The sequence below is a fragment of the Vicugna pacos genome, chromosome 5 (genome assembly GCF_048564905.1).
Source record: "Vicugna pacos chromosome 5, VicPac4, whole genome shotgun sequence".
In the NCBI taxonomy this organism is placed as follows: Eukaryota; Metazoa; Chordata; class Mammalia; order Artiodactyla; family Camelidae; genus Vicugna; species Vicugna pacos.
The window spans coordinates 56,426,533-56,451,094 of NC_132991.1; the positions used below are offsets into that span (position 1 = coordinate 56,426,533).

The 24,562-nt window shown below is 32.3% G+C and overlaps 1 protein-coding gene and 1 long non-coding RNA gene across 6 annotated transcripts in view; one reads left to right on the top strand and one right to left on the bottom strand.

Annotated features, from left to right (window-relative positions):
• The window catches only part of LOC140696425 (uncharacterized), a 176,707-nt gene extending 175,898 nt beyond the window's left edge, over positions 1 to 809 (top strand). The window contains exon 4 of the long non-coding RNA XR_012072744.1: positions 727 to 809. This is a non-coding gene — a long non-coding RNA (uncharacterized lncRNA). The remainder of the gene's footprint in view (positions 1 to 726) is intronic.
• CALCRL (calcitonin receptor like receptor) overlaps positions 1 to 24,562 on the bottom strand; it is a 94,338-nt gene that overhangs the window by 17,809 nt on the left and 51,967 nt on the right. For 4 of the 5 annotated variants that reach the window (XM_072961276.1, XM_072961273.1, XM_072961277.1 and 1 more), the window contains 8 exons: positions 22,598 to 22,684; positions 22,365 to 22,439; positions 21,263 to 21,357; positions 18,783 to 18,918; positions 16,200 to 16,310; positions 15,989 to 16,101; positions 14,476 to 14,567; positions 725 to 851 (listed from right to left, as the gene is read on the bottom strand). In XM_072961276.1, coding sequence (XP_072817377.1) covers positions 725 to 851; positions 14,476 to 14,567; positions 15,989 to 16,101; positions 16,200 to 16,310; positions 18,783 to 18,918; positions 21,263 to 21,316 — 633 coding nt within the window. In that variant the 5' untranslated portion in view covers positions 21,317 to 21,357; positions 22,365 to 22,439; positions 22,598 to 22,684. Of the gene's footprint in view, positions 1 to 724; positions 852 to 14,475; positions 14,568 to 15,988; positions 16,102 to 16,199; positions 16,311 to 18,782; positions 18,919 to 21,262; positions 21,358 to 22,359; positions 22,440 to 22,597; positions 22,685 to 24,562 lie in introns of all 5 variants that reach the window. The other variant, XM_015244188.3, reaches the window with a different exon arrangement.

Consider the following 24,562-nt stretch of genomic DNA (forward strand, 5'->3'; position numbering starts at 1 on the left):
CAGATATTTTAATTTAAATACAGCTATATATGCATATAATGTGCATAAAATATATACATATGTATGAGTAAATTTCATGTTATGTTATTAAAATATAGCTTTTGTGTTATGATAGTCTCTGTCCTTACTTTTGTGTATCTCTTTGACATTTATTCTAAAAACTAGGCTTCCAAAGGGATTGTATGGGAACAATTTATAAATGTTTGCTGAGATAATGAGAACATGGTAGAGCCTTTTAAAAATTTTATGTTGATAAAGTTTAAACTATATAGGTATAATTCATTTTCCCCCTGGTTTTTATTTAAGTCTCTTTAAAGTCAGCATAATAGCAAACATATAATTTAATTTAAAATTTCTATTTTCACGTGCTGTCTTTTTCTAGCTTTGATTTTTTCATTCTATTGAGTAAATATTATGTCCCATCAGCAGCAAGATTCTAACCATAAAATGAGGTGAAGATATATGTAACATGCAGATAATTGAAACAAAGAAAGTATTCTTCTTTTTTCTATTCAATCTTTATAAATGGAGAACACTGAGATTTACCCTTCTAGATTGGAATATAGCTATATATACATAATCTATCTATGTCATACCTTAAAATATACATACATTACTAAATAATATACATACATATATCAAGACGCCCCTCTACCCTTGGTACCTCTCCTGTTTATTCCCAATTAACCCCTTGAACCTAAGGGCACAATCTCGTTTTACTTACAGGATTTGTCGCCACTAAGGCCTGGTTGTTGGCCACTGCAGTGAAATGAATGATTGTTACAATAGAGTTACAAACGAAAGAGAAGAACAGATTTTTGTGCAAGGTAATCCTTTGGCAACTTAAGCTCCTAAAAGGCAAGAGAAACCAAAGTGTGTTGTCATCATAAAATGTTTCCACATTTTGATTAATAGTCATTCAAATAAGATACATTCACAATTCATAACAACTGCTCTAGTTTTGAAAGAATTCTTTTTTCTCAGGATTCATTCATGATATAATCTTAATTAGGGAAAACTTTTAATTCTTTAAAACACAGTGACACATGAGTTGCTTCAGTACAGGTAGACATATGTAGGGATAGGAAATTTATCTATACAGGGCCTCTACATAAATTTCTTCTGTTAATCTCTCAACATGATTAATATTCTAATTCATTCTGAAAACGTAGGTACCGTAGATTCAGTGAAGATAGATAACTGATCAAAAATCATGCAGCTAATTAACTTGAAAACTTTGGATTTGTCTGTCAGATTCTCACAAAGATAATGCTCTTTTCACTACACCACACAGGCTGTTCTGTTTATATAGCCTGCTTATGGTCTTTTGTGGTGTTCTGTTTATACAATCTCTGTGTGGTAGTGGTGATTATGTAGACAAATCATGAGAAAGATAATACTGTATTTAGAAGAAATGAGTTGATAAAAAATATAGATTTAGCTACCCATGAGGTTTGTTCAGCTTTACTGAATTTGTTTTACTTGGCCCAGCCATACACAAAATACAAGAAATTCTTATCTTTTACTGAAGGTCCTCATGTATAAAACAAAATTAAAAACCTGGCTGAGTGAAGTTCATATAGAAACAGATTTCAGGAGCAGGCGTCATTAAGGACAAGTAATGCCGCCCTGCAGACTGAATCCACATCTGCTCTACAAGATTGTATGTGACTGCCTCACCCATGATCAAAGACCATCTCCAGTATACCTCCCTCATGAAGCATTATTCGAAGACTTATTGTGGGTAAATTTTTAAAATAATAGAAAGGAATCCATTTGAAACCGAATACTTAATATCAAAACAAAACACATGTATGAAAACATAAGAAATCATTTCATTATAAAGACTTAAAAGTTCATTTAGGGTTTTATAAGATTATGCAATTAATCTGGTCAACCTAGATAATCCACCCTATATAACTCAAACCAATAATTTCTACTTCGGAAACTTTAAGGAGATTTTTAACTGAGTTTTATCACTACATCACCTTATTCTAAACAGACTATGTACTCAGGATATTATAGTTAGGCTGGGATGCCAAGGTATTCTGTATCTAAAAATGCAAAGTTTAGGCTACCTTGTCTCTGAAATTACTTGCAGCTATAGGTCTGTGAGCCTATGTGTAGCTCTAGTATTTTAAAGGATCTGGAGGTAATCTAATTCAATCAGTATTTATGGAGTTTCAATACATGCCTTTCACAAAAGTGAGTGCTTTCAGGGAAATGTCTTTGAAAGGCTTCATGAACAAGATGGCCCTTGGATCAATCACTGTGTGTGAATCAGTCATACAGCAACAGTATGTGAGGTCCAGCTGGAGTCCATCAAAGTAGAAACAGCTGAGAGCTGCTGGTATTTTTATATTGGAGTCTTTAATTTGACTTGGCTTTGCAGTGCATGAGAGTAGTGAGCAGGAGGCAGGGATCAAGCTACAGAGTACAGATAATATTCTATAGAGATGAAGAATTTTGATGTTTTTTGAACAAAGGAGAGGCATGAGTCCTGTTACTATTTAAGTGAAGTCAACATTGAGGCAAAGATGGGTCTATTTTTAATAAAATACCACAGCAGTAACATGACTGCTTTGCGTTAAGAGAACTAACGAATATGAGAAGTCTAGTAAAAAATAATTCTTTTCAAATCATATAATGACTACATATAACGTGTTGTTTATTTCTTGTAATTCATCACTCTTCTGTGTTGAACATTATGAACATGTAAAATTTGTCCACATGGTCTTATTTAAATATGCCTGTGGAGTGCCAACTATTATTTAGGGAAAAACTGCTTACCCATGAAAATGTAAAATACTCATGCACTTTTTTTAGTAACAGATTTAAATAACTCAGCTACCATCATGGGAAAAAAAGAAAATGTTTTCTTTAACTAGGCTTTTTGCCCTTTTCTGCTGAGCACACTTATATCCAGGTCACACATATAAACAACAAAATTTCATAGTTTTCATATTATGACCAAAAGACTGGAAGAGTTTGCTTAAACAGCAAATCAGAAATATTTATAAAGAGTAAATTGGAATGAAGGAAAACAAACATTAAAGAAGGCCTTCAAAAATAGCAATCCATCTTAGAAGGAAGAGTTGAAAGATAAGCGCTGAGGAACGTGAAACAAACAGCACTTATATAAATGTGGACATTTATAATATTCACATGTGAAAAGATTGAAAATAAGTAAAATAAAATTCTAACTGTAGTCAGTTGAAAACATTTTAATTTTCCTTGTGTTCATTTAAACTTCCTTCTCTTCTCTATGATGGTCTGTTTCTGTTCCTCTCAGAATTCTTTTTTTTTTTTTTTTCTGAGGGCTCTGCTCCCACCTTAATCTGGCTTGAAAGTTAAAGACTTATAAATGAGCTGCAGGTATCTGTTCTCTTCTCAAGATGTGGTTATTGTGAGTACAGTCACACACACACACACAAATGGTTTCTTATTCTCTTACTATGTGATGAAAGAATATACCACATTTCCCTCTTTTAGATCCATGCAATGCCAAATTATGACAAAATTTTGAAATGATAGAATGAAATTCTTTTGTAAACGAAATATTTAATGTCAAAACCAAATACTTAAGAGGACACGTGAAATCATTTCAAGAGACACATGAAGCTTATTTTGAGTGTTATAAAAAATTACCCAAATAATATGGCCAGTGTAGATAATCCACCCTATATAACTCAAACCAAATACTGCTTTGTAAACCCTGATATCCAGTCTAGCTGTACATGTTGGTGTAACATACTGGACCACTGCAAAATCATTTCAGTCTGTGTTATGTAAATGTGCCCTACTATCTACAGTATTAGCCTTTTGCTTTGGTTTCTTCTGTTTCATCCTCTGGGTTCTGTGCAACTTAAATGCAGACAAATGCTATATGACATATGTTTTCTATCAATGTCTAGTGGTAACAATGGCTCAGATTTTTCTAGTGGTATCTGCTGTATTGTTATAAGCATATTCATTAATACATATAAGTACAATAGTACAAATAAAATCAACTTGAAAATGAAAACCAAAATATGTACTTGGGAAACACACTGGTTTGCTTAAGTGAAATACTAAAAATATTTGGGTGTTTTTTTCAAATGTTAACCTGCAACCAATTTCACCTATTCTAAAAGTTTTTAATGTGCTTATATTACTCAAAATATTAAAATAATTGTTTTATAGGCTTGGAGAATGTTTTACAAAAATCTCTCTCTGTTTCTTTAAGTGTTACAATCTCCCTTTCTATCCTAGCATAACCACAGAATAGAAAATGTAGTTTGGGGGTCTGGATTGTTTCCATTTCATATTTTCTACACAAAATTATTTTAGAACACTACTTCAACATGCAATTTTGACAAGCAGAGTTATAGAGGCAGTTGACATAAGAGTGTCAACAAAACCATTACACTCCATGTGTATTGCAAGTATGCCCTTCAATTCTCTTCAGGAACAGTTCGCAGGAGGTAGCATCAAGTCAGCACATGTTGTTCAGATGGGTTTTGAAACCTGACCTGAGAGTGAATCTGGACTGTGCCACCTACCGACAGTGTGACTTTTGACAAGTTATTTAAAAATTCTAGTCCTCAGTTTAGTTTCTTTACCTGTAATATAGGGATAACAACAGTACGTCGTAGGATTGGCTGGAAGATTAAATGAGATAAATCATGTCTAGTGCTTAGCATAATATCTAACCCAAGCTAAACACTCAATGTTAACTATTATTTTTAACATAGTGATCATATGGCTATTTTTAATCAAGTTCTCAGAAGGTTTTCTCTCACAAATAACAAAATAGCATTAAGATTCATGTGAGTAATCTAAAACTACCCATGTTTTAAGTAATGCAATGACTAATTACATTGCATTGTCATTTTTTTGTTACAAAACGCAAGAATTTAGCATTAGGAAGATAATTTCCATGTGATGAAGGGCAGTAGATCAAGAAATCTAAATTATCTTCCCAAGAAATTTCATCCTTCCCAGAGTTGTCTCCCAGTTACCACTTTCATTATCATGCTGACCCCATGCTACTCCATATTTAAAGTTCCGCTACAGAACAAAAAGACTTGAACAAAAGAACTTGCCTTTGTTTCCTATTTGGTTTTGACATGAGGTAGAAATTTCCAAACTACTTTCCCAGTACTACTCCAGAGCAAAACTAGTCATGGAAGAAGGAAATACAGGAATACAAGGAAGAAGAGCCCACTCTATGAAGCTCTGTTTCCTTATGCTAGTTCATCTAATTTAATTTCCAAATGCTCAGCTCTTTTCCCAAGAAAACACTAACAACACTAACCATGTATCTGACAGGAAAGCCCATTCCAATGGGAATACTGCCAAAAACAACAGGCAGAAAGCAATAAATGTATCAAAAGAATAAGCAGTCTGGTTATCTTTTGTCTACTGAGTACAGAACCTTGAGTTGATGGAATCACTTGGTTGTGGATGACAAAGTGACATCACTTCTATCAACAGCTCTCCTTTGGAGGCTGCTGGTGATCCATCTGGACAGATTAGAAACAGTACAAGAGTGTTTCAACCAAGGTGCTCAGTGAAGTCCTGCTAGAGGGGAAATGGTGGTTCTTCCTCCATCCTGCTCCCTCCTCCCCTGACCCTGCCTTTCAGGACTGCTCGTTTAACATCATGTGTCAGTACGGACTGCACAAGGAACACACATGCTCATTTTATATGGCCAACTGGTTTTCCTCATGTGTGAGCAAGTGCTCTTCCTGGCCTCCTAAAGGGCAGAAAACTAAGAGAAGAAATAGTCTGGCTTTCTGAATGCCTATGATTCTTACAGTCTCCCACCCACCCACCGAAACAAACAAACAAAAAACAAAACAAAGACCAAAAAACAACCCTTTCAGAGACAAAATTCATAAAAATAGCAGACACCATAATATCAAGCCTTTATAATATCCCAGGCACAGAGATAAATACTTCACATTCATTATCTCATTTAACAGCCCCTTGGGGTATCATCAGCCTTTAGTAAAATTAAGGTAAGCTGCTTCAGGTCACACTCTTATTAAGTGATCTGTTGAATTTGGATGTTTAAATTTTTAAGAAAGTACTATGGCTTTTGTCTCTGTTCATACTCATTTAGTCACTTATAACCATTTGTTGATGCATAAATAATATATTGTGCACTCTCGATCCTGGGGAAACAGTTGTGAATAATGCAGAGCAGACCCTGATCTCAGGTTACCCATGGGACAGTGGAGGGTAAATAGACACATAAGTTGCATGATGTAATTCCAGATAGTGTTTCGTGCTTTTTAGAAATTAAAACAGGATTTGGAGATAGATAAAGACTGTGGCCAGAGTGAGAGGAATACTCAAGATAGAACTGAATGAAACAGAAGATTGGGGAAAAAAGCATTCCAAGCAGAGAAGCACCCTGTGTCAGTTTTTTGGGTTTTTTTTTTTTTTTGAAGTTAAAGCTTACAGTTTTTGAGGAGCAAGAAGGACAGACAATGTGAATAAAAAGCCAAAACTACACATTGTTTTTCTCCCATTCTAAAATGAAGAAAATTAAATTCAAAGAGCATAACTTATTAACTGACTTCTTGACTCTGCAGCTCATATTCTTGTGTTACATCTTACTGTTCCAACAGCGAATGTTAGCAGTGTGATACCCAGTCATCCGTGGTTTTTGTTTTTCCTAACTACTAAAAAGGCGCTACAGTTTGGACGGTTTACTTTGACTTTCTTCTCATATATAGTCATATTAGTGGGTATGGTCTAGGGAAATAAACTATGTCTGCAACAGTGGAAAACCAGATTGCAAAACATATTATGACTTTGGGGAAAAAACGTTATTTTATATATGTTCCTTATTTCAAATTACAAAATTTTAATCCATTCAAATGACTATATAGTTTTTACACCAAGCAACTGATCATTAGCATTCTTAAAATGATTAATCATTTTAGTCCCATGAAAATTCAGTTGTGCTTAAACAGTACTTATGCTTCAGCTTGCTCGAGCAAAATAGACGAAATACACTTATAAATAAGTTGCATATTTATCAAAAATAACAACAGAAGTATGTGATCCTTAGCATTTGGTTATAGTTTAAGTAATAGATATACTCTTTAAAATAAGTAAGCCCAAATTCTTTAATTCAGTAATTTACTTTATATTTCCATAGTTGGGGCTCCTCTCCATAAACCAGTACAATTACATTATAGAGGAACTGGTTTTTGTTAGAGTAAATCCATTACTTCTTGCACCGTTTGTCCTTATTTAAATCTGATACTCTAATGTGGAAATGCAATGCTTTTACTATGTAATTACAGTGGACATATTTTAAAAGCTTTCCAGCCAAGACTAACATGACTGGATAGGAATGTTTTCAGCTCTCATCATGTTCAGCGTGAGAGGGAAGGATTTTTTAACATGTTGATTAAATTCACTAATTTGGAAAGAGACTTAAGTAGTATGATCTAATAAAATATTATATGAAAAGCTATAGTAAATTTAACAATATCCAGTGTTAAGTTGAAGGAAACCAGGGATACATACAACAAACAGAACAGAGTATTTCTCAGAACTGTAGTGCATAACAATCTTACAATAAATAAAATGCACCACAAGAGTGGAGAAAGCAAGGACGATAGTGGCTGGGCACTGAAAGGTATGTGATTCAAGGACCGCTAGGTGACTTTCTGAACTAAGCCATTCTCAAACTTCTGACAGTGCAGATTTGCTAGGTTTTAAACAACTGATTTAAGTGATAGTTCTGATTTGCAAAAACAGGTACATCAGAGTATGATTTATAGAGGAAGACTCTTTATTCTTAGTTTCAATGTAGGACTTCTTCAAATAGGTAGCTTTGCTTAAAACCAATTTAAAGATTGAATCATGAGTAGTTTTCAGGAGAAAAATTATAGCTTAAAGAAGAAAACCATACATGCTATATATAATTCAAGAGATTTATGAAGAAACAGGAAATGAGAGAAAACTTCACAATGTTGATTGAATATTTTCATATATGATCTAAAGAAAAAGGTGAGAATTTGGGTCACTTCTACTGAAAAGGAGAAATATAAGCATTAAAGGATTATTTTACAAACTTGAGAAAGCTCTGGCCTACTAACTGGATAGATTTTTTTTACTGAGTTTTATTTAGGACTTTATCTGAATTACCTAGAATTGATATCATTGTCTACATAGTTGCAAATATACAACCTCGCTTTTAAATTACTTGGAACCTGTTTTAAATGTCAACAAAATTAAGATGGTTAAAAAAAAACAAAGAACCACTTTTTCCTCATGCAAGTTAGATTTCTACATGTGCAAGAAGATGGAACCCTTTGTCTGGGTTGGAAGTAAGAGCAAGATTTGCTATGCTCTCAGATTTTAAACAGTAATTAAAATATAATTTATAACTAATTCCAGTAAAGCTTATTTATTTTTTTATCTAAAGGGTTCTGCTTTGTTTTTCCAAGGATCATTATGAGTACGAGTCATTGCCTCTCAGGGCTTGGCAAATCCCAAAGTTCTGTCTCTCTCTCTTCCCCTCCCTTTCTGTTCCCTTTCTTTTTATCTCCTACTCTGACTCTTTCCTTTAATTGGCTCTAATATAAAACTGAAGTATATCTGGTAAATAGTGTTTCATGTTCTCTGTTTCTAATTTAAAGCATGGGTGAGTAGTAGAGTTTTCTTTTCTCTCTGTAAATAAAAAAATAACACAGTATCCTAAATCAACTTCTTGTGCGGTTCTTGGTATTTATCAGTGACCTTCAATTAACAACTGAAGGAAAAGTTACCTCTACCAAAGACGAAGCAAGAATGACTATAGTATGAGGAACTGGGTTTAGAAGCAGAAAGGGGATATTGATAGTTTTTTTGTTTTTGTTTTTGTGTTTTTTATACACAATGATTTTATGTGAAACATCAGTCCCCTAGGAATTGTTTCCAGGTTAGCTGGAAGAAAGCTAAAATTTCTGCTGCTCCTGATTATATGAGCATGCTTCACAATCATTCAGTTAAGGGTTTTCTGAGACGGCCCTGGTCTTCTGATCCAGCTGCAGGGTATTCTATATTGTTTTACACAGATGCTTCTCCTGCTTGGAGTTGTTGCGTCTTGGTCTAAAGCCTCTCTTTGTTGTTGGAGACAGCAAATGCCAGGCAAACTCAAGGGACCGGTCCAAGTTCACAGATAAGTCATGGGAAAGTCAGTCCCAGAAATGTTTCCAACTCAGTTTATGTCTTCATTCCTTAAAAATATATTAAGTGCCTACTGTGTGCAAAGTTACGTGCTAAACCCTGGAATGTGTACAGAAACAAAGCAGAGATGTTTCCTGCTCTCATGGAGCTAACTCTGTGATACTCTTTCCCTTCCTGTTTGAGTGGGTAGTTGTTTTTTGGTAGATAGTGGCTTTTCCTGTTTTAGTACATACTTCTGTGGAGTATATATTAAAAATATCTTAAAATCAAAGACTATAAATTCTTTAATATGGATTCAAGTTCTGAGTAAGCTATATGGTGCCTTATGAGCATAAAAAAAGTTTTATTATTTTTGACTAATTCACTTAACCACAAGTTTTTTCTAATATAATTATACTACTAATTTGGTTTATAAAATTTTTCATTCATTTTGTACTTATTTTTCTGCATGAACATTGTAACAATTTTTTATAAATATGGTACATGTAAAACTAGAAATTGTGTTCTTTAATTCTGTTTTTAAAGAGCCCCCTGGTACAATATACCTATTATGGCTAAATATTTATATACAAATATTTTAATGGATTAATAAGAAAGATCAAGAGCAATAACTATGACAATAATAGACCGTAGAATAATAATAGACAATATAATAGACAATGAAAGACATGTTTTCCTAAAGAAGACTTTCCACTTAATAATGCATTACATATTATTTCAGCCCTAAGACTAAATCTATCATATAGATACTAATAGAATCTGGATTTTAAAGATGTGAAAATGAGGATTAGAGAAATGAAAGAAGTTGCTCCATGTTATGCAGCAAGTATATAACAAAGGTGGAATCTGAGACCAGACTTGCCTGTTTAGGGAATACCTGCTTCTACACAGAGGCCAAGAACCAAATTCCATGTATAGGCAAAATAATTTGCCTATGTAACATGCCACAAATTTTTTAAAAAGCACAGAAATTTTAGCAATTAACATATATATTTATTTCATATAGTACTCAAATTTAAAAAGGAAAACTTGCTCTTTTTCTGAAGCAAAGAGGCCCATTTATATGTGAAGCATGAGGACAATGTTTGGGGCAACATGAAATTTCTAGTCTTGCTTTTAAAAAGAGAAATGAGTCTTGTTATTGTATCTTTAAAAAAACACTCAGCATGTATATACAGAATTTCAGTTTTTTAAAAAGTATTTTTCTATGGAGGAAATAAATTAATTCTGCAGTTTTAAATTTTAACACTTTGATTAAGAATTAAATTACTTGTGAGTATTGGTTGAATAGTATTGGCTTTTTTAATGCAATGTACATTAAATACAGGTATAAAAATACTGAATCAGATTTTCTTTCAATTCTTATTCGATAATAAATATAGTTTATCTATGTAGACTGCGTTCAGGCTTCAGAATACTTTCACAAATGTTAATTTTCTTGATACTGAAATTGTGTATTTTGATTTAAAAAATTAATTCTTTCTTTGTAATCTTCTTTACTAAAATACAGACTTGGGCTTGGAACTAGCAAAATCATGAGGTCCAGCTATGAACCCAGTATAGTAATCTTCCATTTCAAAATTCCTCATAGGTTGACATCTAATATCTGAAAATCTTCTGGCTTAACATTTTTGGTACCTTGACTCCCTGATCAGCAGACTTTACGTGCTTCAATTTTATCACTATCCTGATAAGTCAATTCTTGTGACATCCTCTTTTCCTCTTACAATTTCAGTCCACAGTGGACAGAGTAAATGACTGGTCTGATTAGAGATCTGGAACTGGGTACTTTACAATTACTGTATACTCTGGCTTGCAGTACTGTTTTCACTTGGCAGTCCCACTACTGCCTCATTGTTCCACATCAAGCATTTGTTTAATTAAATCATGACTCTTCATGAGGAAACTTTGCTAATTTTTCATTTGATTTCATGGAATTAGTTCAGGATTTTGTTTATATTCTTGAAATTCAAACTTGATTGGGGCCAAAGGGTTTGGAATTCTAGGACACCTTTTTTCTCTTTTTTGACTACTGATTTTGGCATGCAATATAATTACTATACTTTACTTTGTTCTTTCAGAAATTTAATGTGCTTGAATATTTTGGCTTATTACAATGCAAAATAAAAAGAGATCATTTAATCTGAAGGATCCCAGCTGTATCAGTTTTAAATCTGCAGACATGGTGGTCTCCTAAATGGTAATTAAAAATTTATTCCACATCCAGCACAAACTAATTGCAGTTTCAGAAACACTACATTAAAAAAAAAAGTCACAAAGATTTCACTGAGGAAATGATGCTAAAGTTTAGATCTGAAAGATGAATACATTGAACTAGACTAGAGAAGGCAGGAAGAGAATAGATATTCAATTATAGGATATGTTAATGATTTTGATTTTATATACATTACAATAGGAAGCTTAAAATTTTTAAAGCAAAGTATGACAAAATCAGATCTATATTTGACATAAATGTTTGAAAATATTCTGGCTACAGTGTTTAAAATTGAATGAAGGTGGTGAAAGTGGACTTACTAAGGCTTAATAAGACTAGGTTCGTGGGGGTGGCAAAAGAGATTAAATAAATTGGATAGATTGGAGAGCTGTTAGGAGGTTCTATCCACAGAGTTATAAGGAGAGAATGATAGGGAGGAAAGCTGAGAAGGTATCACAGATTGCTCCTAAATTTATGGCTAAGGCAAGTAGATTGCTGGTGGTGGTATTTGTAAAGATGGGTCACTCTGAGAGAAAAACTACTTTGGGGTAAGAAGTGGTAGATATTGTGAATTTGTTTCAAACATGTTGATTTTGAAATACTCCGAAGATGATGTATTTCAAGAGCCATAAAAAGATATACACTCTGTGACCAAGAAATCAATAGTGCAAAATATGGGAAAAGTTAGGACTGAAAATGTCCATTGCAGTGTTTTTTATTAATAGGAAAAATCGGAAGCAATGCTAACATTCGAAAATAGAAGAATGATTTAGTAAACTTTTGTCAAGTTACTAAATGGAATATTAATCAGCCAATTAAATGGTTGTTTTAACTTCTTAGTGACATGGAAAGAACTGTATAATGCTGTTATAAAAATAGTTAAAATAATTTGTACATTACAATAAAAACTCAGTAAAAACAAATGGATATGAAACAGAACTGGAAAAATACCTGAAATTACTCAGTTGGATATTAGGATTATAGATGTATATATTTCTTTATTTAAAAAACAGTGATATGCTTAAATTATTTTCAATATTTAAAAAATATTGCAAATTTAAGTGCAATTCTTGTTTCTGGATTATGGTTTGTTTTAAATTAATGGTTGTATTCTTTTTACTGAAGCTAGAAATACTTAAAACATAACTTTTTTCCCCAAGGGTAGAGGCTGATCTACTTCATACTTAGTCATGGTTGTAAAACTCTTAATGTGAAAAAGAAGAATCTTAGCTAATATTAGTTACATTTAAATTAATTCTTTCTGTGTTTGTATGTGTGGTAATACGTAATTTTCATGAACTGAAAACCTGAGTTCTAGAATATTGCATAGGTTTAAGGAAATTACTTTCATCATTTAGTTCCAAGATGCAAGAGAGTAATTTTTTTCAAATTTAGATACCTTTCATTTTTAAATTGTAAAGATTTTGTTTACAATGTTGTGTCAATTTCTGGTGTAGAGCATAATGTCTGTCATACATACACATACATATATTCGTTTTCATATTCTTGGAAAAAAGAACTTTATCTTAAGCTTATACTGAGATTTTGAAATTTTAATTTCATTTTGTGTTTTTAAATTCATTAAATTGAATATTAACTAAGTTTTATTGCCATATTTTACCAGTAAGTTTGTTAGCATCGGTAGCATTGTTTTACTTTGTCAATTAGCATAAATAATATATCACTGTAGCCCTGTGGACTTTATTTAAAAATTGTCGCTTTGGAAAATGGTTTATTTTCCATATTTTAGAACAGATATTTTTAATCTATTAGAAAGTCATAATGAAATTTTTCCTACTCCAAAGATAGTATTCACTTCAAAAGTCTTGCAAAAGATAAGAAAGAGTGTGTGCAAGGGTAAAGACATGAAGTTTTAATAAACTGTATATAAGCAACTGATATTACATAACTAATTATAAAGGCAGTGACTGAGAACTAACAACTTGATTTGAGCAAGAACAGTTTGGAAATTTGTTGCAAAATATAATATAGTAAATTTAATTCTTTAAGAAATGATTTCCATATTTTAGTATAAAAATTATTTTCAATGTATTTTGATACACTTTTTTACAAAATGCAATCTGTAGATTTCCATGATTTTGAACCCATGAGAGATAATGTTGGTTGGTTCATATATTATATGATGTACTCTGAATATCTGATGGACTATGGACTAAAAGCTAGTATTCCAGTTACATATCAACCTAACATCCAGCTGTCTAATAACTTGTAGATTTGGATATTTTGATGTGCTACTACTTTAGCTGGTTCTGAAACTGCTAGTGTTACAAGATGGTTGCTGAAGAAGGGGAAAGAGGAAAAGGGGGGAGGGGGAAGAGGGTGGGGGAGCGGCAGGAAGAAGGAGCAAGGGAGGAAAAGGGGGAAAATAAGAAGAGGAGGCAGAAGAGGAAGAGGAAGGCAACGGCAATGGTGATGAACACATAATAAAATATTGCAACTTGCTCTTTACACTGCATTGTCGTTACTAGGGGGTGATCAAAATTATGAAAATCATGTTAATGCATAAAATAATGTATGCATGTTTTAGAATTTACCTTCCTATCAATTAAAAAAAATCACTGTCAATTGGTTGAATCAAGAAATTGAAATCGACTCTCCTTCCCCAAACCAGGAAAAATAACCTATCATAATATATTGAAATTATTATTTTTAACAGTATATATTACATGCCATGTCTATAATTTACACAAAATACCAGTTTCTATAATGTACCTTGTATCCTGATACCAAAATTGACCAAGAAGCCAAAAATTTAATTAGGGAGGCCTATAATGTTTGGCAGTTTCCAGAGCAAATACAGATAGATTTACATATTGGTTTTGGCTCCCTTCTTAATACATGACTTCATTCTTATAGGTGTACTAATTTTGTAAAATTGGCTTCAGATGTTTCATCAGTCTCCTTTCTCTATATTTTATAAAGTCAAGATAAAGTCAACATAATTTATTTCAAACATTATAAATCATCTACTTTTCACATATTTTATCAGCATGACATAAACATGCATATGACACTGCATTCACCAAAGACAATTAAATTGAAAAAAATATTTTACATGTACTTACTTGAAATAAAAGAATATACCAAGTGAGATAAGGAGTGATGCAATAGATAATCCATGTCCAATTATAGTCAGGTAAAACAAATTCAATGCTGTCTGTAATTTACATAAACAAAAAATTTAAGGTACATGTCAGTACAATAATTCTATGTGTATAAGCTCAAAATCAATGAAATAAATTATATTTTTAAAAACATGTGATGGTAGCCTTACCATTTAGCTTGCAAATCAATAAATATTTAAATACAACTAGAATGTAAAATATCTGTTCAAATTTATTAAGTGATTTATAAATTGTCTGCTCTTTTTATTTAAAAATTAGAGGTTAATTAAATAAATGAAGGATTAATTTTCTTGATCTAGGTTGGTGTAATATATAAAACCAGCATTTTAAATTTTGAAGTGTATTGACAATTTTCACTCTATCACTTTGTACACCATAAATAAAGTGCTATTTAATGATTTTTGTTTGTTTAGATTTAAATGCCAGATAAGGCTTACTTTCCCAACTGGATTTGTTTTTTCCTTTGACCAATTTGAGGCTCTGAAATAAATCTCAATATAGTAATTTATGGGGAAATTCTGATCTATACAAATAAGTTATTTCTCCTGGTTTTGACTTTTTCTGTTTGATTTTTGTCTTTATTCTATTTGCTTGTAACTTACTGTATTATTGTGCATTTTTATAATTCCCTTCAAGCCCTTCTCTGAATAAGTAAAGAATACATGATTAATAACTGTAATGATAGCTGACAGTTATCATGTGTTTACTATATGCTTGGTAGTCTTCTACGTATTTTCCTTGTATGAGGTCAATTCTTATGAATACCCTAGGGGTGGGTTTATTATCCTCATTTTATACAAGAGGGGACTGAGGCAGGGAAAAGTGAAGGCTTGCCCAAGGTCACAGCTGGTAAGGGGCAGAAATAGGAACTCAGACATCAGGGTTCAATTTTAATCTCTGTGACAAACAGCCTCCACATACACTCACATGCAAATATATGCAGACACTTTGTAGCACAGTTTTATTGTTGTGACGAACTGTGACTAACCTTGACTTTAATGTATGGTGTTAAAAGTGAGAATGCCAGTGCCAGTGACCTGACAGCCAGTCAGAAAACAAGCCTTCTGCTGAGGGACAGATAGAACTGTTTAAGCCCTACTGGGTTTATCTTGTTTACTTGAATACAACTCCTGAATGTAATTCTAGAAATTCCACCACAAATGAAAATCTTCCTTTTTCTTACACTTTAAAAGTATGTTTTCTTTGGAAAACGTGAAATTCCAATACTGAGACATTGACTTGTAAGTACACTATTATCTAGTAAGGTTGCTTCCTCAGTGTAATGACCAAATCAATAATAATTGTTTTACAAAGCTATTTTCTTCATTGTCTTTATTATGAAAAGCCTTTAAAGTGGAATGAACACTAGCTAAAATTTCCCCAATACTGTATTGGTAACTAACTTTTTAAATAGATACTGTAAGTTAAATTTTAATTTATAATTATTACATACCTTTACTTTCTCATGTGTATTAACATTACATTGGGTATAATTTGTCCATGTTCTGTTGCTTTCTGGATGTCTAAACCAGTTTCCATCTTGGTCACAGATTTTTGTAACTTTTTCTTCAACATTAAAAAGGAAAAAAGGAAACAATAATTTAGTTAACCTACGGTTTATTAAATAGATGTCGAGGAGATTTCTAAACAAATTTCTGCTTTACCTGAAGGATCAAAGTCCTGAAAGTAATCAGGGCAGCGCTGCATTGATTCCGTTCCTGCGGCAACATCATTCCAGCACAGCCATCCATCCCAGGTTCTGTTGCAGTAAATACCTCAAGGGGGAAGTAAAAATTAGGGCTTACTAACTCCCTGTAGTTATATATAAAGACGCAGTGGTGGACTTACACTGACATGGAATGAAGATGTCTACTGAAAATGAAGACATCATATAAAATCTAGAGCAATTACTTGGATTTTTTTCATCAAGTAATTATTAGAATAACTAATTGTTAAGTTTAGGAATATGTGAAAAAATTTATAAGAAGTTTAGTTTCAGTTCTAATTCTCAAAGGTAGCTGTTTATTCAGTAAATCAAATGGTCTTTCCTGGTTGTCCTTAACTATAAAATAGTGGTTAATTAGTATCCCTATGCTTGCAATTAAAACAATATGGGACACTGGAAACATGTTATATTTTAGAAACTCTGTTCTTAGAGCAAGATACAGTATTTTCTGAAGTGAACAGATTAATATTCTAGTATTTCCTACTTCACCACATTAACCCTGACACATACTTATTTAGGTCCCTCCACTAAATTCTAGCTCTTCCTTCCTTCCTTTTCTTTTTAAATGGAGTAGAGTGTTTAATATACTCACATTTTTCTCTTACTAACATTAAGAGAAAGAATCTCTTACATAAAAAAAAATAGTTTTTTGAAGTCATAGAAAAATAAAATGACAACATTCCAATGTTAGTCTGTAATCAAAGAAAGTAATTTTCTGCCTTGTTAGGTAAGCACACATGGAAATTTGAATGTTCCATGAGATGTTTATTATTTTTAACAGATTTGTACAGCAATCTCAGAATCAATCTAGGCTTCATGGAAGTAGAAAAAAAATCTATTGGCCTGAAATCTAAATAATTCTAGTTTTTTTTAAAAAAACCTCAGATAATCTTAGTATTCTCTCCTGAATTTTTCAAATAGTTTTATTATTAAAATAGTTTTCTTATCTAGATAGTTTTTGTCCACATATTACTAAATGAAATGCATTTTGTGGCCTATTAGAGAAAAAATTTCCTGATATCATTTTAGAAAGCATCTCAAACAAGTCCTTATGACTTTTCCAGAAGATTCCACCTGATTAAGGACAGCACTGGCAGCATGACAGATTGAAGATCCAGAAGTTTTTTTGACTGTGTTGTATATCATTTGAGTGGGCACATGAGTAGGTATTCCACTTAAAAAACTTCTGGGGTCAAATAGACTTGAAAAACATGAAGTTAAAACAAAAATGTTTCTTTATCACAAGATTTTCTAGAGTATTTAAAATTATAAAGTGCATTATGAAGCTCCAAGAAGACTGTGCACTAACCTTAAACATAGTTTAATCACAAAATTATTTTATTACAAAACCCTCATAAATATATTCCTATTGTTCAACAATTAGATTTGAAGCTTACTTTAATATGTATCTAGATGATTTGGAAGGCATTAATTCAATAGTTTTAAACTAATAACATATATAACTATATAATAGTAATAAAAATATTTGGGCAGATATCTAACTATATCTCCAAAGATGAAAAAATTATATTATTCAGTTATATTAAGGTTAAGGACTTGACCAATGTGAAAAAATTGCTGCTTTCTCTTTCTCACAAGCAAGTTCATTTTGACAGTTACAAATATTAATAATAACCTACTTTTAACATTTCACATATATAACAAACATTGTATTTTATACTATCAAGTATTTTCCCTCAAATTTCAAAAATTTTGTTTCCACTGATGGTTTAAATATTTTAAAATATCTAAAAAACCATTTTGCTTATTACACTATGAGTTTTGCATCTTGTAGTTTGAAGATAACCCTGTCTTTAGAGTTGGCAGATAAAACACAGGGCTTGTTTTTGGTTTTCTTTTTGCTAAATTTGGCAACTCTACTTGTGCTACTCTTCTTTATATCCTCAGAACTGAGACAAATATATGGCACTTAGTAGGTGCTCAATAAATGTGACGTCATTAGCTTTACTACCAAATGTACTATACAAAGTGTATGTTATGCAAAATATATGTGTGTGTGTGTGTGTGCCATTTTATTGAGAAGCGCCTATCAAGCAGCTTGTGAAAAGAAAGAAATACAAAACTGAAGATCAACTGTCACTGATTTTGGGGGGGGGGAGGTAATTAGGTTTTTATTTACTTATTTATAATGGAGGTACTGGGGATTGAACCTAGGACCTCATGCATGCTAAGCACGCACTGTACCACTGAGCTATACCTTCCCCCTCAATTGTCACTGATTTAATTCAAAACACATACATGTTTGAAATTTTAAATATACCATAAAAAGTTAGTAAAACCTTCCCTGTTGCACATATTTTTATTAGAATTTTTTAAAAGGAGCAAGATTAATTATGTTATAAGATATTCTTCATAAATAAATAATTAAAACTGCACATATACCAGAAAAAATAGCAACTAACCCATTTTTAAGAATGAAACTAAGGAACCCACAATGATGTAATGGGGTAGTTTTCTTTTTAAAAATATATCAAATGCATTTAAAATTAGTCATGTTTACCTTCTGTTTGTTGAATAGGGTCTTGCATAATTTTTTGGTAACATTCAAATTGAGCTGTCATGATTTTATTTCTAGTAACAGGCAACTGAATTGAGCCGTCAGGTTCCTCTTCTTCTGATTCTGCTTTGACCAGAATCTAAGGGAATAAAAATAATAAAATTTCAGAATTGTGAGACTATTTGTCAGAGTCAGTCTATCACAGTGGAAAACAGTAAAAGCAGTGATGTGCTGCATGGTCAGCAGACTCTGGGGGGAAATTCCTGATATGTAGGGTTTGCCAATTCCCATGGTGTAAATATCCCCACCATGTCCAAGTTCGATCCATCAACAAGAGTTGCCAGTGGCAGCACTGAGAAGCATAGTCCACAGTCTCCTCTCAGAAGCCTGTGGGAGCCAGCTCCAGGACAAGTATTCTGGAATGTAGACAGCTGTATTCAAAATCCACCTCTATGTTTTACTGCTCTGGGAATGTAGGCAAGATATTTATCCTCTCTAAGCCTCTGCTTTCTTATTGTAAAATGGAATAAAATAACATCAGGATAGCAAAGGGGAAGTATCTGGCACATGGTAACTGCTCAAAATCACTGCTGTTTTTATCATTACATTTTGATAATCAAAATAATGACATGTTCATTTATGATAATCAAAATAATGACATGTTCATTTATGATGTTGGAAAATAGAATTTTTATTGTATGCACATCAATAAAGATTTTAGAAAAGGTATATAGGTGGTTTTAGACGAAGTATATAGGTATATTCTTCCACTTCAGTAGAAGTATTTTAAGCTTCACTTATGCTTTAATTTCTACATGACTTTTCTCCTGTTTTGTAACATGAAGACTATATAAACTTCTCTTCAGCCTTATTTCTTCTTTGCTTTTGCGTTCTTTCTATTAACTATTTTCCGTAAGCAGTTATCTTTCTACTGTTATTTGTCCCTTATTCTTGATTTTCTGTTCTCTAGCAGGAAGTTGAATTTAATTTAAACTTAAATTTAAATGGTAATATTCCCCTAGTGTATGGCACCACCCAAGTCTCACCATCACCTCACCAACAATGAACATTAACTCTTTCATTCTTTGATTGGTTTTAAGTTCTTAATAAAGATTTATGCAGCAGTTGTGCTGCACAAGTAATAAATGGAAATTTACAACATTAAGAAAAGTTGTTTTTCTCCTGTTCTCATAACATTTAGAGAATTGCATAAACTCAATATCATTTTTATTCTTACCTAAAAACTCACATTTGCACATTGTCTGAATGAATTCAAGAGAACCGGTCACAATTCCTTAAATTACAGTAATCAGACTGGTCATCTGTTACAGAAGTACCTGCAGGGAAGCAGCTTTGGCCTGTGCAGCTCATTGGCATGCTCAGAGGAGGGTGGGAGCTGTAGGAACAGGAGTCCTATTTCTTGAATTTTAGTCTGTTTACCTAAGATAACATCTAAGAAGTGTAGATTTTGGACTGTTCCTAGACTTGAGAATGTTTTCAATACAAATGCTGACAGGAATGTAGTCTTGCTCCCCGCCCTGTTTAGGTTTTCTATATTTTTCTTGAGTTTCTTTGTTTGAAAATCTGTGGTTTACTTGGAAACACCACAGAAAACTATTTGCTGGCACAGAACTAAATGAGATTATGTCTCTCAGTTTCTCTTACATATAATGAGATAAGAGTACAGTCACTGTTTTCATGTAAGACAGAGAAAAACAGGAACAAAACTATTTCTGTAAATAAAAATAAAAGTAAATGTATAAAGAGACAGAGAAAACCAGGAACAAAATAATTCTGTAAATAACAATAAAGTTAAATGTATAAGGCACACAGCCCCTCCAGTATAGTGGTTGTTTTTAGTCATCTTAGTCTAGCCTCCACCTCCAGCCCCACATCCTCTCCCTGCACATGCAGGCAGAGGAACACAGAAGTGCACACCTCACTTCCATGTCTGCCTCAAACTTAGCATCAGTGGCTCTCGGACACCTAATACTTATCTGAATGAATGGATGAGGATATTAATTTAAAACAGTGCGTGGTTCTGAATTGCTTTTCAATCGCTATGAGTCAGTTAGTTGGCAGAATGGGAGAAAAATCAACAGGTTGGAATCACTGTTTTAATAGCTCTAATTCAGAATCAACAGTTGAAAATATTTCATCTATTATTTATGACTGTAGTATCGAGCCAATCCATTTTTTTTTTCAATCTCTGTTACTTTCCTCTGGTGTCTGCATATTTGTATCCATTTTCCTTCCTCTCTTTTACACCCCTCAACTGCTTGTTGTAAGACAAAAGCCTAAAAATGTGTACTGAAGGGAAATAAACTATTGCCATGTTGATTAGATATTAAAAGGTATGTAATCTATGCATCAAATCACTACACGTAATTTTGTGTTATTACCTTCATCAATTATGGATATACTGGAAGTTAAAACAGAAAGAATCAGAGATAGGGAGATACATTAGGGGAATTTGTGCTTACCATAAAAAAAGGCAAGAGAAACAGAAAACACAGGATGCACTTCTTCTCCATCATTAAAGCCAAAATGAAACAAGCTATATAATATAAATCAAACTGCAATAGAAAATAAAAGAAATATAATTTATCAATATTTATGAAATAAATGAAGGTGGTTCTCAATGGAAATTTTATTTTAAAACTACACAGTAATTTTGCTTTAAGGCTTTGTCTTACATATTACAAATATGAAGAGCATAGTGACTTAAAGTACTAAAGAGCTTAATTAAACACATTTTAATTTAATTTGTCTTACAGGCAAGAAAGCCTCTTACAGATTTTTTAAAGTAATTAGAAAACATCTTTCTTTACTTTTACCAAAATTGGAGTAAAATAATTAAAGTATCAAAATAGTTTCACAAGAACACAAAAGCACAAATTTTGACCACATGTTTTACTATAAAGTTTGCCTTTATTTCCTATAAGCATTAATTTCATTTTGATTTTCTGATCCTTCAACAATTTCAGGGAGAAAATTGTATTGGGACCAATTTCTCAAGAACTAGCATCCATAAGCCATAAGAATTGCCTTATAATTTAACAGAAATTATTCTTCACTGCAGGATTCAATTTTTTAAAATCAGGAAATAAAAGATTCCTTAAGTCATCTACATTATTAAAATAAGGTTATAGGAGATGGACAATAGCAAATAAAAGTATTTCTGTTAAGTATTTCTAGTGGTAGATAACAATTCCCTGCTATCTTCTTAATTCTAAGAGACAAACATTGCAGGGGTCAAGTATACAATGCTTACCCCCTTTAAGGTCTACCAACAACCTTATTCTGGCAGTAGTTTTATGAAATACAAATAACCATGGGGTAGTCATAAAATATAATAATTTTCTGAGAAAATAAAACATTCTAATCAATAGATATTTGCCAGTGAACTATGAACTGAGATTTAATTTTAAGAAATGTGTCATGATTTTTATTATAGGGCAAGTGTTAGAATAAGAATTATAAAAACCTTTCCTGTTTTTTCATTATCCCATGCAATGAGAGCACACCATTAACTAGCACATAGAATCTATGCCATTGCTTCCACTCGCTAATGACTCACCTAGAAGAAGCTTTTCTTTTTAATTGTAGCAATCTTCTGAATAATGTCTTCTCTTCTATCAGGGTTTTTATTATTATGATCTTAAAAATACAGCCAAAAAACAGGAAGAATTGCATTAATTTTAGATATAAAAATCATGTAACAGGATCAAAATTTTTATAATTCAGTAATTAATGAGTTGATATTTTAGTTTTTATTACGTTGTATCATGAGAAAAATCTAATTTTCCAATACTTACAAGCACAATTGTCTCCAGTCTCAAATCACATTTTCTCTTGGATCATATTCAATATTATCTTGAGTTTTTAAATCCAGAGGTCATGACCTGAAATATTGATTGGTATAGTAATTTAATATTATTTTAATGAGCCAAAATCATTTCCATGATAAACTGACTTTTCAAAGAAAATACCACTATTAAAATGATATTTTTATTAAGCTACTCCAATTTTAAAAAGTCTCTTTGCTTACAATATGTTTGAGTTTTGTCACAAATATTTGTTGTTTTCCGTTATATGGAGAAACTTACATCAACTCATTTATCCTAGGATGGTCAAGACACTGAGAGATTAACTCAATATTTTACTTAGATAAATTTCAAAGAACTAGAATTTGATAAAAAGCTTTTAAATTAAACTACAGTTTAAACTTCCTTTGAATAATTTTATCAAATCATTTATTGAAATGTTATTAGTCTTAGTTACTTATATCTATTTTCCTAGCTGGGAAGGAACCATATCTGATTGATCTTTGTATCCTTTGTGTCTGGTAGTTAATATACATTTGCTGTATAAATGAATGGAAAAAAATGAAACAATAAAGTATTTTAGGATTTTCAGCTTATAATCAGGAACACTAATCATAACTATTAGTCAAGAGTCATTTCTTCTATTAGAAGTCTTTAGATAGAGTTTGCATCTGTACTGACAGTGAAAATTGGGGGGAAAGTTCTAATCAGTATGTTTACTTTCTTACAAAATAAAGTTCTTTATTCAGTTTTTGAGTTCTGTGGATGTTTGGATATCAAACAAACAGTAGTTTACTGTACTGTCTTTAGAAATCATAAAGCTTAAGCCAAATTTAAAACATCAGTAGTTCACATTTTTCTGTATTAAATACATACAACACTGAAACATACAGATAAGAATGTAAAGAAATATCATTTTCTTTGGAAATCAGATAGGTTTTTATAAAACAATGCTTTGATGATTTACACGTGTCAGGATTAAATTACCTGCAATGTGTCTATGGGCTAAAAAACTGAAGGGGAAAAATATCTCAAAAAACATGTTTGGAATATTCGTATATCCAGCATATTTGAAAAAATTGTATCCAAAACCAGCAGTTACTTTTGTTGCTTTTCTAGTAGGTTTCAAAGTCAGAGTTCCAAAAAGTATCTTAGTGAAATATCCCTTAGTGTTCAGTAGATCATCCTGGCACCAATAATCTGAGTTGAATGATTTATTCAACTCACAAAATATATATCAACACAAGTAATTCCATTTTTATAGCTTTCCTTCTTCATCTTATTCTGTAGTAATCTGGAAAATGTGCTACTAGGAACAAGACTGTATTTTGCACTGTGTAAACTTGTAATACTCCCAACCAAGGGGGCAGGTCTCTGGTCTCTGGTTTTATAAAGGATGCAGCAGAAGTTTGAGTGGCAATCTTCCAAACACATGGTAGATACCTGTACTCTTCATTAGATCTGGCAATGTCCATTTTATGTGGCAATCCAATTCAGCTGAGTCATCTGCTCTACAAAGGACCCTGCCAGTGGGGAGTGGTAATCATGCAAGAATCACCCCTTTCACCAAGAGTTCCCTAGGTCAATTACAGAAGTATCATGACTGGGCATGAAGATACCACCACTGCAGATATATCTGAAAGTCAGTTTAGGTTGAGTCTCATATTGGTGTGTGTGATGGCATGATTATTATCAGAAGTATGTTTAACTCATGGTTTCGCTCATTGGTTCTTAGCATATGACCTCTCATGTGTTCATTCAGCAAGAGGTTCTCTCTTCTATATTTAGCTTATTCCAAATTTATTTTTGCTAAAATATACTTAATATTAATTGACCAAAGCTGTTAAGTAAATTAGTATAAATTTCTCAGATCTGGTTAAATTATTGATTGATCACTGAGTCGCATGTTGCCTAGTGAAATATATTAGTTCCTGCTCAGTTGTGAGGAAAGATCCA